A 17,500-nucleotide genomic window follows, 5' to 3' on the forward strand; every position below is an offset into this window, starting at 1 on the left:
AGCTGAAAGTCTCTTGGGGTATGTCTCTATGAGCTTGGCACATCTAGCCATTGGGATTTTTGCCCATTCTTCAAGGCAAAACTGTTCCAGCTCTTTCAAGTTGGATGGGTTCCACTGATGTACTTTAAGTCATACCACAGATTCTTAATTGGATTCTCAATTGGATTGAGGTATGGGCTTTGACTAGGCCATACCAAGACATTTAAATGTTTCTTTAAACCACTCGAGTGTTGCTTTAGCAGTATGCTTGGGGTCTTTGTCCTGCTGGAAGGTGAACCTCCGTCCCAGTCTCAAATCTCCGGAAGACTGAAACAGGTTTCCCTCAAAAATGTCCCTGTATTTAGCGCCATCCATCATTCCTTCAATTCTGACCAGTTTTCCAGTCCCTGCAGATGAAAAACATCCCCACAGCATGATGCTGCCACCACCGATGGTGTTCTCTGGGTGATGAGAGGTGTTGGGTTTGCACCATTTACATTTACATTTAAGTCATTTAGCAGACGCTCTTATCCAAAGCGACTTACCAATTGCATTTTCCTTGATGGCCAAAAAGCTACATTTTAGTCTCGTCACCCCAGAGTACCTTCTTCCATATGTTTGGGGAGTCTCCCACATGCATTTTAGTGAACACCAAACATGTTGCTTATTTTTTTCTTTAAGCAATGGCTTTTTTTCTGGACAATCTTTCATAAAGCCCAGCTCCGTGGCTTAAAGTGGTCCTGTAGACAGGTACTCCAATCTCCGTTGTAGAGCTTTGCAGCTCCTTCAGGGCTATCATTGGTCTCTTTGTTGCCTCTCTGATTATTGCCCTCCTTGTCTGGTCCGTGAGTTTTGGTGGGCTGCCCTCTCTTGGCAGGTTTGTTGTGGTGCCATATTCTTTCCTTTATTTAATAGTGGATTTAATGCTCCGTGGGATGTTCAAAGTTTCTGATATGTTTTTATAACCCAACCCTGATCTGTACTTCTCCACAACTTTGTCCCTGACCTGTTTGGAGATCTCCCCGGTCTTCATGGTGTTGCATGCTTGGTGGTGCACCTTGCTTAGTGGTGTTGCAGACTCTGGGGCCTTTCAGAGCAGGTGTATATATACTGAGATCATGTGACAGATCATGTGGCACTTAGATTGCACAGAGGTGGACTTTATTTAACTAATTATGTGACTTCTGAAGGTAATTGGTTGCACCAGATCTTATTTAGAGACTTCATAGCAAAGGGGATGAATACAAATGCACGCACCACTTTTCCTTTTAATTTTTTTTTTAATTCTTTGAAACAATAAATTCTTTCCATTTCACTTCACCAATTTGGACTATTTTGTGTATGTCCATTACATGAAATCCAAATAAAAATCAATTTAAATTACAGGTTGTAATGCAACAAAATAGGAAAAACGCCAAGAGGGATGAATACTTTTGCAAGGCACTGTACATTTGGCAGGAGATTAGGAAGTGCAGCTCAGTTTCCACCTCATTTTGTGGGTAGTGTGCACATAGCCTGTCTTCTCTTGAGAACCAGGTATGCCTACGGTGGCCTTTCTCAATAGCAAGGCTATGCTCACTGATTCTGTACATAGTCAAGGATTTTCTTAATTTTGGGTTCAGTCCCAGTTGTCAGGTATTCTGCCACTGTGTTCTCTCTGTTTAGGGCCAAATAGCATTCTAGTTTTCTGTTTTTTGGTTGATGCTTTCCACTGTGTCAAATATTTATCTTTTTGCTTTCTCATGATTTGGTTGTGTCTAATTGTGTTGCTGTCCTGGGGCTCTGTGGGGTCTGTTTGTATTTGTGAACAGAGCCACAGGACCAGCTTACTTAGGGGACTCTTCTCCAGGTTCATCTCTCTGTAGGTGAGGGATTTGTTATGGAAGGTTTGGGAATCGCTTCCTTTTAGGTGGTTGTGGAATTTAACGTCTCTTGTCTGGATTTTGATAATTAACAGGTATCGACCTAATTCTGCTCTCTATGCATTCTTTAGGGTTTTACGTTGTACACAGAGGATAGTTTTTGTGCATGTTTTTGCAGAATTCTGCATGCAGAGTCTCAATTTGGTGTTTGTCCCATTTTGTGAATTCTTGGTTGGTGAGCGGACCCCAGACCTCACAACCATAAAGGGCAATGGGTTCTATAACTGATTCAAGTATTTTTAGCCAGATCCTAATTGGTATGTCGAATTTCATGTTCCTTTTGATGGCATACATTGCCCTCCTTGCCTCGTCTCTCAGATCGTTCACAGCTTTGTGGAAGTTACCTGTGGCGCTGATGTATGTATCGTTGTTTGTGTGCTCTAGGGCAACCGTGTCTAGATGGAAATTGTATTCCTTATTTTTTTGGAACACCATTATTTATGTTCCTTTTGATGGAATAGAAGGCCCTCCTTGCCTTGTCTCTCAGATCGTTCACAGCCTTGTGGAAGTTACATGTGATGTTGCCGAGGAAGGTGTAATTCCTTGAGTGCTCTAGGGCACTGAGAGTCTGTGTAGAATATCTAGGTCCCTTCTTGGTCGGTGACAGAATCACTATATCATCAGCAAACTGAGTCCAATAGGGTTCTGCAGGTTGTTCTAGTGCCCTCATAAATTCATTCATATTCATTCATATACTGAATACTGTCTGTTGAAGAGGGTGGGGCTCAAGCTGCTTCTTTTACCACAAAGGGAAAAGAATATGTGTGTTAATTGCCAATTATAAGTGCACATTTGTTGTTTGTGTACATTGATTTTATAATGTCATATAATGTCATATGGTTTCCTCCCAACACCACCATCCATCAATTTATATAGCAGACTATCAAAAAAGTCAAAAGCTTTTTAAATCAACAAAGTATGAGAAGACTTTGCTTTTCTATAAGGTTGTCTGTTTGTACAGTATTTTGGTAAGAAGCCCATTTGACATTTGCTCAGGACATTGTTTTTTTTACTGAGGAACATGTTGGAGTCTGCTGTTGATGATACTGCAGAGGATTATTTCTGACATTGTTGTTGACGCATATTCTACGCTAATTACTTTTGTGGGAGGAGGTGATCAGGCATTGGTTCCAAATGATGTCAGGATAATGTTGAAGAGTTTAAATTTACTGCTAAGTTTACACCTTCACTATTGCAGCAAAACATGTTGTCCAGGAGGGATTGTATATGTTGTTGGGCAATAGATTTCCTTCAATGTTTTTTTTGGTTTGGGAGTAGATCAGCTTTAATATAGCAGATAGAAAAGTAATTGTCTGCATCATTTCCAATCCCCCTCCCAAAAAATGTTTAAATATATATCTATATATTGGCTCACGAGCTATAGGCGTCACTACAGACCCTGGTTTGATTCCAGGCAGTATCACAACCGGCTGTGATTGAGAGTCCCATAGGGCGGCACACAATTAGGGTTAGTCTTAACTGACTTGCCTAGTTAAATAAAGGTTAAATATATAGAATTGATAGAGTTGCCTAGCAGCCAGTAGCTAGCTAGTGACATTATTAACGATACTAGCGTTCAAAAGTTTGGGGTCACTTAGAAATGTCCTTGTTTTTGAAAGAAAAGCAAATTTTTTTGTCCATTAAAATAACATAAGATTGATCAGAAATACAGTGTAGACATTGTTAATGTTGTAAATGACTATTGTAGCTGGAAACGGCAGGTTTTTTATGGAATATCTACATAGGCGTACAGAGGCCCATTATCAGCAACCATCACTCCTGTGTTCCAATGGCACGTTGTGTTAGCTAATCCAAGTTTATCATTTTAAAAGGCTAATTGATCATTATAAAACCCTTTTGCAATTATGTTAGCACAGCTGAAAACTGTTGTTCCGATTAAAGAAGCAATAAAACTGGCCTTCTTTAGACTAGTTGAGTATCTGGAGCATCAGCATTTGTGGGTTCGATTACAGGCTCAAAATGGCCAGAAACAAAGAACTTCCTTCTGAAACTTGTCAGTCTATTCTTGTTCTGAGAAATGAAGGCTATTCCATGTGAGAAATTGCCAAGAAACGGAAGATCTTGTACAATGCTGTGTACCACTCCCTTCACAGAACAGCTCAAACTGGCTCTAACCAGAATAGAAAGAGGAGTGGGAGGCCCCGGTGCACAACTGAGCAAGAGGACAAGTACATTAGAGTGTCTAGTTTGAGAAACAGACGCCTCACACGTCCTCACCTGGCAGCTTCATTAAATAGTACCCGCAAAACACCAGTCTCAATGCCAACAGAGAAGATGCGACTCCGGGATGCTGGCCTTCTAGGCAGAGTTGCAAAGAAAAAGCCCTATCTCAGACTGGCCAATAAAAAGAAAAGATTAAGATGAGCAAAAGAACACAGACACTGGACAGAGGAAGATTGGGAAAAAGTTTTATGGACAAACTAATCTAAGTTTGAGGTGTTTGGATCAAAAAGAAGAACATTCTTGAAACGCAGAAAAAAATGAAAAGATGCTGGAGGAGTGCTTGACGTCATCTGTCATCATGGTGGAGGCAATGTGATGGTCTGGGGGCTGCTGTTGGTGGTGGTAAAGTGGGAGATTTGTACAGAGTAAAAGGGATCTTGAAGAAGGAAGGCTATCACTCTATTTTGCAATGCCATGCCGTACCCTGTGGACGGAGCTTAATTGAAGCCAATTTCCTCCTACAAGAGGACAATGACCCAAAGCACACCTCCAAACTATGCTAGAGCTATTTAGGGAAGAAGCAGTCAGCTGGTATTCTGTCTATAATGGAGTGGCCAGCACAGTCACCAGATCTCAACCCTATTGAGCTGTTGTGGGAGCAGCTTGACCGTATGGTAGGTAAGAAATGCCCATCAAGCCAATCCAATTTATAGGAGGGTCTTCAGGAAGCATGGGATGAAATCTCTTCAGATTACCTCAACAAATTGACAACTACAATGGTCTGCAAGGCTGTAATAGCTGCAAATGGAGGATTCTTTGACGAAAGCAAAGTTTTGAAGGACCCAATTATTTTTTTCAATTAAATATCATCATTTATAACCTTGTTCCTATTCATTTTGCAACTCATTTCATGTATGTTTTCATGGAAAACAAGGTTATTTCTAAGTGTCCCCAAACTTTTCAAAAGTAAAATGAAGCTTTTTCAATCACTCCCTTGAGTGCTGTGCTCTCAGGTTGTTTGTGCCTGTGTGTATTACTATGTGGCTGGTTGGTCCTCAGACAGCAGTTCTAGGGCGTGCTGGGTGTTTGGACACCAGAGTTTAGACACTGTGTTTGAGAAAAAGTAAATGTTATTGTATATATTTCTCGTTTCAGTCCATAAGGAGTGGCCTGTGTATGTCCTCTGTGGGTATGGGGGGGGCTCAGTGGGGGTGTGGTCCCCTGGGCTTGTGGTTCTTCATTTGTCTGTTCTGCTGTGATGTTGAGGCTATGGTCATGGTCTGGGATGGACTGTTCTGCTGTGATGTCGAGGCTATGGTCTGGGTCTGAGGTGGACTGTTCTGCTGTGATGTTGAGGCTATGGTCAGGGTCTGGGATGAACTGTTCTGCTGTGATGTCGAGGCTATGATCTGGGTCTGAGGTGGACTGTTCTGCTGGCTTCTCTGCGGGAGTGGCCAGCTCTCTAATGGCTTGTTCTCTGTCACACATCATCGTTCTCACCTTCTCCTCGAGTGTTCTTCTCCCGCTCCTGCTCTTTCTCCTGTTGAAGTTGTCTCACCACAGTCCAGAGTGCAGACATGTCTCTCTCCACCTCCAGCTCTCTGGGTCTGGTTGAAGGGGTTTTGTTGAGCAGGACTATTGTCTGGGTTTGTGCTGACTGGAGTGTGTTCACCTGCTTTTCCAGCTTCACATGCCTTCCCTGCAGCTGGGTGAATGTATCCTTAATTTCAGTGAAGGATGTAGTGCTCTGTGCTAGGTGGTTGACTTTCCGCTTCGGGTTGCTCATCTGTGGGGTTGTGTAATGAGGAGGTCTGGTCTGGCTCGCTATGGGTGGGGGGAGTCTTCATCGAGAGAGCTTCTCCTGCTGCGCTCCCTCTTTGATTCTGTGAAAGTCTAAAAAAACTGTTTGGGGTTGCCCTGTACCAATATTGTTCCAGACTTTTACAGGTTGACATTAGCTTGTACATTTACATTTTACATTTAAGTCATTTAGCAGACGCTCTTATCCAGAGCGACTTACAAATTGTAGAGGTTGACATTAGCTTGTAGAGGTTGACATTAGCTTGTACAGGTTGACATTAGCTTGTACAGGTTGACATGACACTCTTGAGTTTCCACCCATTGACGTTAGCTTGTAGAGGTTGACATTAGCTTGTAGTTGTTGACATTAGCTTGTAGAGGTTGACATTAGCTTGTAGAGGTTGACATTAGCTTGTAGAGGTTGACATTAGCTTGTAGAGGTTGACATTAGCTTGTAGAGGTTGACATTAGCTTGTAGAGGTTGACATTAGCTTGTACAGGTTGACATTAGCTTGTAGAGGTTGACGTTAGCTTGTACAGGTTGACGTTAGCTTGTACAGGTTGACGTTAGCTTGTACAGGTTGACATTAGCTTGTAGAGGTTGACATTAGCTTGTACAGGTTGACATGACACTCTTCAGTTTCCACCCATCGCTAACACCCCCCCCCCAAAAGAGGGGTAGTGTGTTAATATATCACTGCGCCATGCCAAACGATGGTCTGTATGGAAGATTATGTTGCCTATGTTCCCATTTTGTAGCAGTTAGCAAAAAGTGTCTCTGGATTATCTATTAGTACTCATTCCGTGCCTTTTCATTGTTTGCATCCGAGGGGTATTGTATTGTGAAGACCTCTGCACAGGGGGAAGACATGGACCAGGCAGCTTCAAAAGCCTCTGGGTGGGGGAGGCTGTGAAACTCTCCTGCCTTTGTTGGGCTCAAGGGCTTTGACACCTCTCACTTCACACCTCAGTGCTAATTGAAGTTGCAGCCAGATCTGTTCTGTCCTAGTAAGCTTTGGTAGCCTTAACTTAGCATTCAGTCCTTATAAAGTAAAATATATCATTGTAATGTCGTTTTCTTATTGGCTTTAAAAAGTAACTTCAGACTAAACATTTCTCACACATTTCCAGGTTGGATGGTATTTTCCAGTTTCTGTTGTGCTTCCTTTGCTGGACTTTTGTTTTACCAGAGTATTAGCTGTATCGTCCTTGGCAATAAAAAATCTTTCCAAAAACCTTTGTCCAAAATCAGGTCTTAGGTTTGGAGTTTTGATTTGGAGTGAAGGTTATGTTATGGAGGGTAGTATTCTGTAAATGTCCTTGTAAAGAAATTCAACTTTATCCAACTCTTAATCTATATTTTTGTAAAAACACATTCTGAAAAATGATCTCATCTCTTCTCTTTCTCTCTCTCCAGCTATTGTGTGTACGGCCCCTCCTCCCATCCCTAACGGTCAGGTGGTTGGAACAGACTTCACCTGGGGCAACAGCGTTAGTTATGCCTGTAACCAGGGTTACCAGCTCTCCCTGCCCACCATGATCACCTGCCAGGGAAACGGCACCTGGAATGGAGAGAAACCTCAGTGTTTCCGTAAGTAACCCGCTGAAGTAGACCTGAGCTTCAACTAGCTGTGAGGACATGCCATGAATAGCAGTGGTGGTCAATGCCGTTTCAGATGAAGGGACGGGCAATCTTTTTTCAATAATGAGCATTGTCTTATTTCTATTACAGCATATTGGATGAATGTCATTCATATTCCATTCACCCAGTTCAATGTAACATAGAGAGGTTCAGGCTACTACATGATACTCTAGTTGTCCCTGTACCCATCATGAGGTTGTTACAACCTAGACTAGGACTATGAATGACATTTTACAATGTAGGTGCACACAGGTCGGGAGACAGTATTGAGTTGACAGTGATCTGGACAGACAGTCACACATTCAATACCGCCTTGCACACTCTTGCCTGTATCTAGCTGCTGGTGGGTGTAATCATAAGTTCAACAGTTGCAAACGAGAGTTTCTATTTGACAAATTCAGTTATGTTTATCCCCGTTTTGTTCTGTTAGCTTCTGTTTAAGAAATGTTTTTCAACAGAATCATCAGAATGAATACACCCCTGATCACGCGTAAACACAGGTCACTTTCATAGCAGCCACGTTGTATTCCTTCTTCCATCTACGCGCTCTCCTCTTCTCACATCGTCCCTTCATTTGTGGACTTCAATGTACAACACATCAGCTGTACGTAACCAGGTGGAAAACCTTTCCAAGCCACACCTGCTACACAGCCTATATCGTTGTCATCACATTAGCTAAAGTAACGTCCTAGTCAACATACAGTTGAAGTCGGAAGTAACATTATAGTCAACATATCTAATAGAACTAACACATTAGTAAACCTGCTACAATCATGCAGTAACATTACAGTGTACAGTCAGCAAGCAGTTTAGCACTTACTCTGGCAGGCCCCGGTGGTAATAAATTACTAAAACCAAAAGCTTACCTTGACTTGGAAGAGTTCCAGTGATGTGTCGGATTGTCATAGCCAGCTAGCTAACATAGCATCCCTCTGTTTGAGCAGGGTGTTTCACTAGGCTAAACTAGCTAGCTGCATTTGCTACCTAAGTAAGTGACAATCCCTCTCTCTATTTCTCTCTTGCTTCTTCTTCACCTTAATTTTTTTTTTACATTTACGTCATTTAGCAGACGCTCTTATCCAGAGCGACTTACTTCATTTAGGAATACATTAATTTGTTGAAAACTGTTCAACTATTGTCTTTCTCTCTCTTTGAGTCAACTACTCACCATATTGTAGACACTGCAGTGCTAGCTAGCTGTAGCTTATGCTTTCAGTACTAGATTCATTCTCTGATCCTTTGATTGGATAGACAACATGTCAGTTCATGCTGCTAGAGCACTGATCGGTTGGACGACGTCCTCCGGAAGTTGTCATAATTACTGTGTAAGTCTATGGAAGGAGGTGAGAACCATGAGCCTCCTAGGTTTTGTATTGAAGTCAATGTACCCAGAGGAGGACGGAAGCTAGCTGTCCTCCGGCTACACCGTGGTGCTACCCTACAGAGTGCTGTTGAGGCTACTGTAGACCTTCATTACAAAACAGTGTGTTTTAATCAATTATTTGGTGACGTGATTATATTTAGTATAGTTTTATCTAAAGAGGATTAAATGAAATTCAATGAGGAAGATGGTCCTCTCCTTGATTCCACTGATGTATAGGTAGTTGAAGCTGCAATATATTTTCCATAGACACATCCCATGGCTACATTGCAGTCATATTGGATATCCGGTCTTCCCGGTGGCTCAGTTGGTAGAGCATGGTGTTTGCAAAGCCAGGGTTGTGGGTTCGATTCCCACGGGGGGGCAGTACGGAGAAGAAAAAAAAAATGTATGAAATCTATGCATTCACTACTGTAAGTCGCTCTGCATAAGAGCGTCTGCTAAATGACAACAACAATAAAAGTAAAATATCCAGTGCATTGTTACGTGTTGAAATGCTTCGATTCTTTTCATGTTTTCATCCAAATGATAGCACATAGCTTCTCTTTCTCTCTCGCTCCTCATACCCCCCCTCCCCCTCCCCATCCCTCCCTCTAGCTGTGTTCTGTGGAGACCCAGGTGTCCCGGCCCAGGGGAGAAGGGAGGACCGAGGGTTCACCTACCTCTCCTCTGTCTCCTTCTCCTGCTCTCCTCCTTTGGTGTTGGTGGGCTCAGCCAGACGATACTGTCAATATGATGGCATCTGGAGCGGCACTCAGCCATCCTGCATAGGTAAGAATGGGTCTTAGTAACTATCAGGAAGCAACTCAGACCAGGCACTCAGAATGGGTCCTATCAGGATCCAACTCAGACCAGGCACTCAGAATGGGTCCTACTAACTCTCAGGAACCAACTCAGACCAGGCACTCAGAATGGGTCCTATCAGGATCCAACTCAGACCAGGCACTCAGAATGGGTCCTACTAACTCTCAGGAACCATCTCAGACCAGGCACTCAGAATGGGTCCTACTAACTCTCAGTTACCAACTCAGACCAGGCACTCAGAATGGGTCCTACTAACTCTCAGGAACCATCTCAGACCAGGCACTCAGAATGGGTCCTACTAACTCTCAGGAACCAACTCAGACCAGGCACTCAGAATGGGTCCTACTAACTCTCTGGAACCATCTCAGACCAGGCACTCAGAATGGGTCCTACTAACTCTCTGTTACCATCTCAGACCAGGCACTCAGAATGGGTCCTACTAACTCTCAGGAACCAACTCAGACCAGGCACTCAGAATGGGTCCTACTAACTCTCAGTTACCAACTCAGACCAGGCACTCAGAATGGGTCCTACTAACTCTCAGTTACCATCTCAGACCAGGCACTCAGAATGGGTCCTACTAACTCTCAGTTACCAACTCAGACCAGGCACTCAGAATGGGTCCTACTAACTCTCAGGAACCAACTCAGACCAGGCACTCAGAATGGGTCCTACTAACTCTCTGGAACCAACTCAGACCAGGCACTCAGAATGGGTCCTACTAACTCTCTGTTACCATCTCAGACCAGGCACTCAGAATGGGTCCTACTAACTCTCAGTTACCATCTCAGACCAGGCACTCAGAATGGGTCCTACTAACTCTCAGTTACCAACTCAGACCAGGCACTCAGAATGGGTCCTACTAACTCTCAGTTACCAACTCAGACCAGGCACTCAGAATGGGTCCTACTAACTCTCAGGATACCAACTCAGACCAGGCACTCAGAATGGGTCCTACTAACTCTCTGTTACCAACTCAGACCAGGCACTCAGAATGGGTCCTACTAACTCTCAGTTACCATCTCAGACCAGGCACTCAGAATGGGTCCTACTAACTCTCTGGAACCATCTCAGACCAGGCACTCAGAATGGGTCCTACTAACTCTCTGTTACCAACTCAGACCAGGCACTCAGAATGGGTCCTACTAACTCTCAGTTACCATCTCAGACCAGGCACTCAGAATGGGTCCTACTAACTCTCAGTTACCAACTCAGACCAGGCACTCAGAATGGGTCCTACTAACTCTCAGTTACCAACTCAGACCAGGCACTCAGAATGGGTCCTACTAACTCTCAGTAACCAACTCAGACCAGGCACTCAGAATGGGTCCTACTAACTCTCTGTTACCAACTCAGACCAGGCACTCAGAATGGGTCCTACTAACTCTCAGTTACCATCTCAGACCAGGCACTCAGAATGGGTCCTACTCTCTAGAGCCAGCCGTAACTCTCAGTTACCAACTCAGACCAGGCACTCAGAATGGGTCCTATCAGGATCCAACTCAGACCAGGCACTCAGAATGGGTCCTACTAACTCTCAGGATCCAACTCAGACCAGGCACTCAGAATGGGTCCTACTAACTCTCAGTTACCATCTCAGACCAGGCACTCAGAATGGGTCCTACTAACTCTCAGGAACCATCTCAGACCAGGCACTCAGAATGGGTCCTACTAACTCTCAGGAACCATCTCAGACCAGGCACTCAGAATGGGTCCTACTAACTCTCAGTTACCATCTCAGACCAGGCACTCAGAATGGGTCCTACTAACTCTCAGGAACCAACTCAGACCAGGCACTCAGAATGGGTCCTACTAACTCTCAGTTACCAACTCAGACCAGGCACTCAGAATGGGTCCTACTAACTCTCAGTTACCAACTCAGACCAGGCACTCAGAATGGGTCCTACTAACTCTCAGTTACCAACTCAGACCAGGCACTCAGAATGGGTCCTACTAACTCTCAGGAACCAACTCAGACCAGGCACTCAGAATGGGTCCTACTAACTCTCAGTTACCAACTCAGACCAGGCACTCAGAATGGGTCCTATCAGGATCCAACTCAGACCAGGCACTCAGAATGGGTCCTACTAACTCTCAGGATCCAACTCAGACCAGGCACTCAGAATGGGTCCTACTAACTCTCAGTTACCATCTCAGACCAGGCACTCAGAATGGGTCCTACTAACTCTCAGGAACCATCTCAGACCAGGCACTCAGAATGGGTCCTACTAACTCTCAGGAACCATCTCAGACCAGGCACTCAGAATGGGTCCTACTAACTCTCAGTTACCATCTCAGACCAGGCACTCAGAATGGGTCCTACTAACTCTCAGTTACCAACTCAGACCAGGCACTCAGAATGGGTCCTACTAACTCTCAGGAACCATCTCAGACCAGGCACTCAGAATGGGTCCTACTAACTCTCTGTTACCAACTCAGACCAGGCACTCAGAATGGGTCCTACTAACTCTCAGTTACCAACTCAGACCAGGCACTCAGAATGGGTCCTATCAGGATCCAACTCAGACCAGGCACTCAGAATGGGTCCTACTAACTCTCAGGATCCAACTCAGACCAGGCACTCAGAATGGGTCCTACTAACTCTCAGTTACCATCTCAGACCAGGCACTCAGAATGGGTCCTACTAACTCTCAGGAACCATCTCAGACCAGGCACTCAGAATGGGTCCTATCAGGATCCAACTCAGACCAGGCACTCAGAATGGGTCCTACTAACTCTCAGGATCCAACTCAGACCAGGCACTCAGAATGGGTCCTACTAACTCTCAGTTACCATCTCAGACCAGGCACTCAGAATGGGTCCTACTAACTCTCAGGAACCATCTCAGACCAGGCACTCAGAATGGGTCCTACTAACTCTCAGTTACCAACTCAGACCAGGCACTCAGAATGGGTCCTACTAACTCTCAGGAACCATCTCAGACCAGGCACTCAGAATGGGTCCTACTAACTCTCAGTTACCATCTCAGACCAGGCACTCAGAATGGGTCCTACTAACTCTCAGGAACCATCTCAGACCAGGCACTCAGAATGGGTCCTACTAACTCTCAGTTACCATCTCAGACCAGGCACTCAGAATGGGTCCTACTAACTCTCAGGAACCAACTCAGACCAGGCACTCAGAATGGGTCCTACTAACTCTCAGGAACCATCTCAGACCAGGCACTCAGAATGGGTCCTACTAACTCTCAGTTACCATCTCAGACCAGGCACTCAGAATGGGTCCTACTAACTCTCAGTTACCAACTCAGACCAGGCACTCAGAATGGGTCCTACTAACTCTCAGTTACCAACTCAGACCAGGCACTCAGAATGGGTCCTACTAACTCTCAGTTACCATCTCAGACCAGGCACTCAGAATGGGTCCTACTAACTCTCTGTTACCATCTCAGACCAGGCACTCAGAATGGGTCCTACTAACTCTCTGTTACCATCTCAGACCAGGCACTCAGAATGGGTCCTACTAACTCTCAGTTACCATCTCAGACCAGGCACTCAGAATGGGTCCTACTAACTCTCAGTTACCATCTCAGACCAGGCACTCAGAATGGGTCCTACTAACTCTCTGTTACCATCTCAGACCAGGCACTCAGAATGGGTCCTACTAACTCTCAGGAACCATCTCAGACCAGGCTGTCAGCCATCCTGTACCAGAACCTTGTACTGGATTTAGGAAGTTGGGTTTCTACATTATGAAGCATTTACAGAGCGACACTAAATTGTGTTGCGGGCATGTTAACGCCTCAACAACATAACATGCAGAATATTTAAACAATGTTACGTAACTGAATGTCTAGAACAAGAACAATATTCAACACTCTTAAAAATTTGGTCGAACTCTGTAAATATACGCTGAGTTTACAAAACATTAGGAACAACTGCTCTTTCCATGACATAGACTGACCAGGTGAATCCAGGTGAAAGCTATGATCCCTCATTGATGTAACTTGTTAAATCCACTTCAATCAGTGTAGATGAAAGGGAGGAGACAAGTTAAAGAAGGATTTTTAAGCCTTGAGACATGGATTGTGTGCCATTCAGAGGGTGAATGGTAAAGACAGAATATCTACGTGCCTTTGAACTGGGTTACAGTAGTCGGTGCCCAGGTGCACTGGTTTGTGTCAAGAACTGCAACGCTGCTGGGTTTTTCACGCTCAACAGTTTCCCCGTGTGTATCAAGAATGGTCCACCACCCAAAGGACATCCATCCAACTTGACACAACTGTGGGGAAGCATTGGAGTCAACATGGGGCCAGCATCCCTGTGGAACGCTTTCGACACCTTGTAGAGTCCATATCCCGACGAAATGAGGCTGTTCTGCGGAGGGGGGGGGGTGAACAACTCAATATTTGGAAGGTGTTCTTTATGTTTGGTATACTCCGTGTACAGTATGTCTCTGGGCCATAGTGATTACACCAATCCAACACAGACCAGTGGCTGTACGTATTGTATTAAGAGGCTCACAGAAAACAAGTGCTGATTTAGTGTCCGTTTTTGGCTTGTAGATCACAGTGGAAGACCTCTGATCCTAGATCAGCACTCCTACTCTAAGACACGTGAAACATACGGCTCCCTTGGACTACAGAAGGAAGATGTATTGGTAGATTTGGATAGACCGTTAGATTGACAAACCAAGTCAAGTGTCTTGCTCATTAGTTTCTATGCAATGTAGAAGGAGTTGTCCTCTCTGTAACACTATGTGTACGTTTCAGATCCCAGCCACACCACCTGTGGAGATCCTGGAACCCCCTTGTTTGGAAACCAGAACAACACCCAAGGCTACCAGGTTACAATTATTTATTTATTTATTTATTTCACCTTTATTTAACCAGGTAGGCTAGTTGAGAACAAGTTCTCATTTACAACTGCGACTTGGTCAAGATAAAGCATAGCGGTGTGACACAAACAACAACACAGAGTTACACATGGAGTAAACAAACAGTCAATAACACAATAGAAAAAAGTCTGTATACAGTGTGCGCAAAGGAGGTAAGATAAGGGAGGGAAGACAATAAATAGGCCATAGTGGCGAAATAATTACAATTTAGCATTAACACTGGAGTGATAGATGTGCAGAAGATGAATGTGCAAGTAGAGATACTGGGGTGGAAAGGAGCAAAACATAAAAATAACAGTATGGGGATGAGGTAGTTGGATGGGCTGTTTACAGATTGGCTATGTACATGCTACCAGGTTACTATACTGTGTGATGTTTAGGGAACAGCATGCTACCAGGTTATAATACTGTGGGGATGTGTAGGGAACAGCATGCTACCAGGTTATAATACTGTGGGGATGTGTAGGGAACAGCATGCTACCAGGTTACAATACTGTGGGGATGTGAAGGGAACAGCATGCTACCAGGTTATAATACTGTGGAGATGTATAGGGAACAGCATGCTACCAGGTTACAATACTGTGGGGATGTGTAGGGAACAGCATGCTACCAGGTTATAATACTGTGGGGATGTGTAGGGAACAGCATGCTACCAGGTTATAATACTGTGGGGATGTGTAGGGAACAGCATGCTACCAGGTTATAATACTGTGGGGATGTGTAGGGAACAGCATGCTACCAGGTTATAATACTGTGGGGATGTGTGGGGACAGCATGCTACCAGGTTATAATACTGTGGGGATGTTTCGGGAACAGCATGCTACCAGGTTATAATACTGTGGGGATGGGTGGGGACAGCATGCTACCAGGTTATAATACTGTGGGGATGTGTAGGGAACAGCATGCTACCAGGTTATAATACTGTGGGGATGTGTAGGGAACAGCATGCTACCAGGTTATAATACTGTGGGGATGTGTAGGGAACAGCATGCTACCAGGTTATAATACTGTGGGGATGTTTAGGGAACAGCATGCTACCAGGTTATAATACTGTGGGGATGTTTAGGGAACAGCATGCTACCAGGTTATAATACTGTGGGGATGGGTGGGAACAGCATTCTACCAGGTTATAATACTGTGGGGATGTGTAGGGGACAGCATTCTACCAGGTTATAATACTGTGGGGATGTTTAGGGAACAGCATGCTACCAGGTTATAATACTGTGGGGATGGGTGGGAACAGCATTCTACCAGGTTATAATACTGTGGGGATGTGAAGGGGACAGCATGCTACCAGGTTACATTACTGTGGGGATGTATAGGTGTAACGACGATCGTCAGGAATGGACCAAGGCGCAGCGGGTTGAGTGCTCATAATTAACTTTTTGAATGAAAACACTTCTACAAACAAAACAAAACGATGGACGACGAATACAGACTTGACGGCGAACAACAGCAATTCAAGTGACAACCTCCCACAAATTACAAACAAACACACCCTAATATATATAGGACTCTCAATCAAAGGCAACTAGACAACACCTGCCTTCAATTGAGAGTCCACACCCCAATTAACTAAACATAGAAACAGACTAACTAGAAAGAACATAGACTAACAGAGCAGTGACCAAAAAAACCCCGGAATACATAAATCAACTACCCTCTACATAATACACACACCTCGAACCACATAAACCAAATACCCTCTGCCACGTCCTGACCAGCCTACACTAACAAAATAACCCTCATACTGGTCAGAACGTGACAGTAGGGACAGCATGCTACGAGGTTACCATACTGTGGGGAATTTTACAATACTATCCGTGTGTATCTGTCCATAACCCTGATGTGTGTAACTGTCCCTGAGGTGTGTATCTAACCCTGATGTGTGAATCTAACCCTGAGGTGTCTCCAACCTACAGATCGGCAGTACTGTATTGTTCAGCTGTAGGAAGGGCTACCTGCTACAGGGATCCACAACACGCACCTGTCTACCCAACCTCACCTGGAATGGCTTCCAACCTGAATGTATAGGTTAGTATACACACACACCTGTCTACCCAACCTCACCTGGAATGGCTTCCAACCTGAATGTATAGGTTAGTATACACACACACACACCTGTCTACCCAACCTCACCTGGAATGGCTTCCAACCTGAATGTATAGGTTAGTATATACACACACACACCTGTCTACCCAACCTCACCTGGAATGGCTTCCAACCTGAATGTATAGGTTAGTATAACACACACACACACTGTCTACCCAACCTCACCTGGAATGGCTTCCAACCTGAATGTATAGGTTAGTATACACACACACACCTGTCTACCCAACCTCACCTGGAATGGCTTCCAACCTGAATGTATAGGTTAGTATATACACACACACACCTGTCTACCCAACCTCACCTGGAATGGCTTCCAACCTGAATGTATAGGTTAGTATACACACACACACACCTGTCTACCCAACCTCACCTGGAATGGCTTCCAACCTGAATGTATAGATTAGTATACACACACACACACCTGTCTACCTTACCTCACCTGGAATGACTTCCAACCTGAATGTATAGGTTAGTATACACACACACACACCTGTCTACCCAACCTCACCTGGAATGGCTTCCAACCTGAATGTATAGGTTAGTATACACACACACACACCTGTCTACCCAACCTCACCTGGAATGGCTTCCAACCTGAATGTATAGGTTAGTATACACACACACACACCTGTCTACCCAACCTCACCTGGAATGGCTTCCAACCTGAATGTATAGGTTAGTATACACACACACACACCTGTCTACCCAACCTCACCTGGAATGGCTTCCAACCTGAATGTATAGGTTAGTATACACACACACACACACCTGTCTACCCAACCTCACCTGGAATGGTTTCCAACCTGAATGTATAGATTA

General features: G+C 44.5%; 1 protein-coding gene across 1 annotated transcript in view; it reads left to right on the forward strand.

Moving 5' to 3' along the window:
- Positions 1-17,500, forward strand: part of csmd2 (CUB and Sushi multiple domains 2) — a 776,204-nt gene that overhangs the window by 745,367 nt on the left and 13,337 nt on the right. Inside the window, exons 61-64 of the mRNA XM_045695078.1 lie at positions 7,303-7,476; positions 9,506-9,679; positions 14,445-14,518; positions 16,492-16,603. Coding sequence (XP_045551034.1) covers positions 7,303-7,476; positions 9,506-9,679; positions 14,445-14,518; positions 16,492-16,603 — 534 coding nt within the window. The remainder of the gene's footprint in view (positions 1-7,302; positions 7,477-9,505; positions 9,680-14,444; positions 14,519-16,491; positions 16,604-17,500) is intronic.

Source organism: Salmo salar, chromosome ssa14, assembly GCF_905237065.1.
Source record: "Salmo salar chromosome ssa14, Ssal_v3.1, whole genome shotgun sequence".
NCBI lineage: Eukaryota > Metazoa > Chordata > Actinopteri > Salmoniformes > Salmonidae > Salmo > Salmo salar.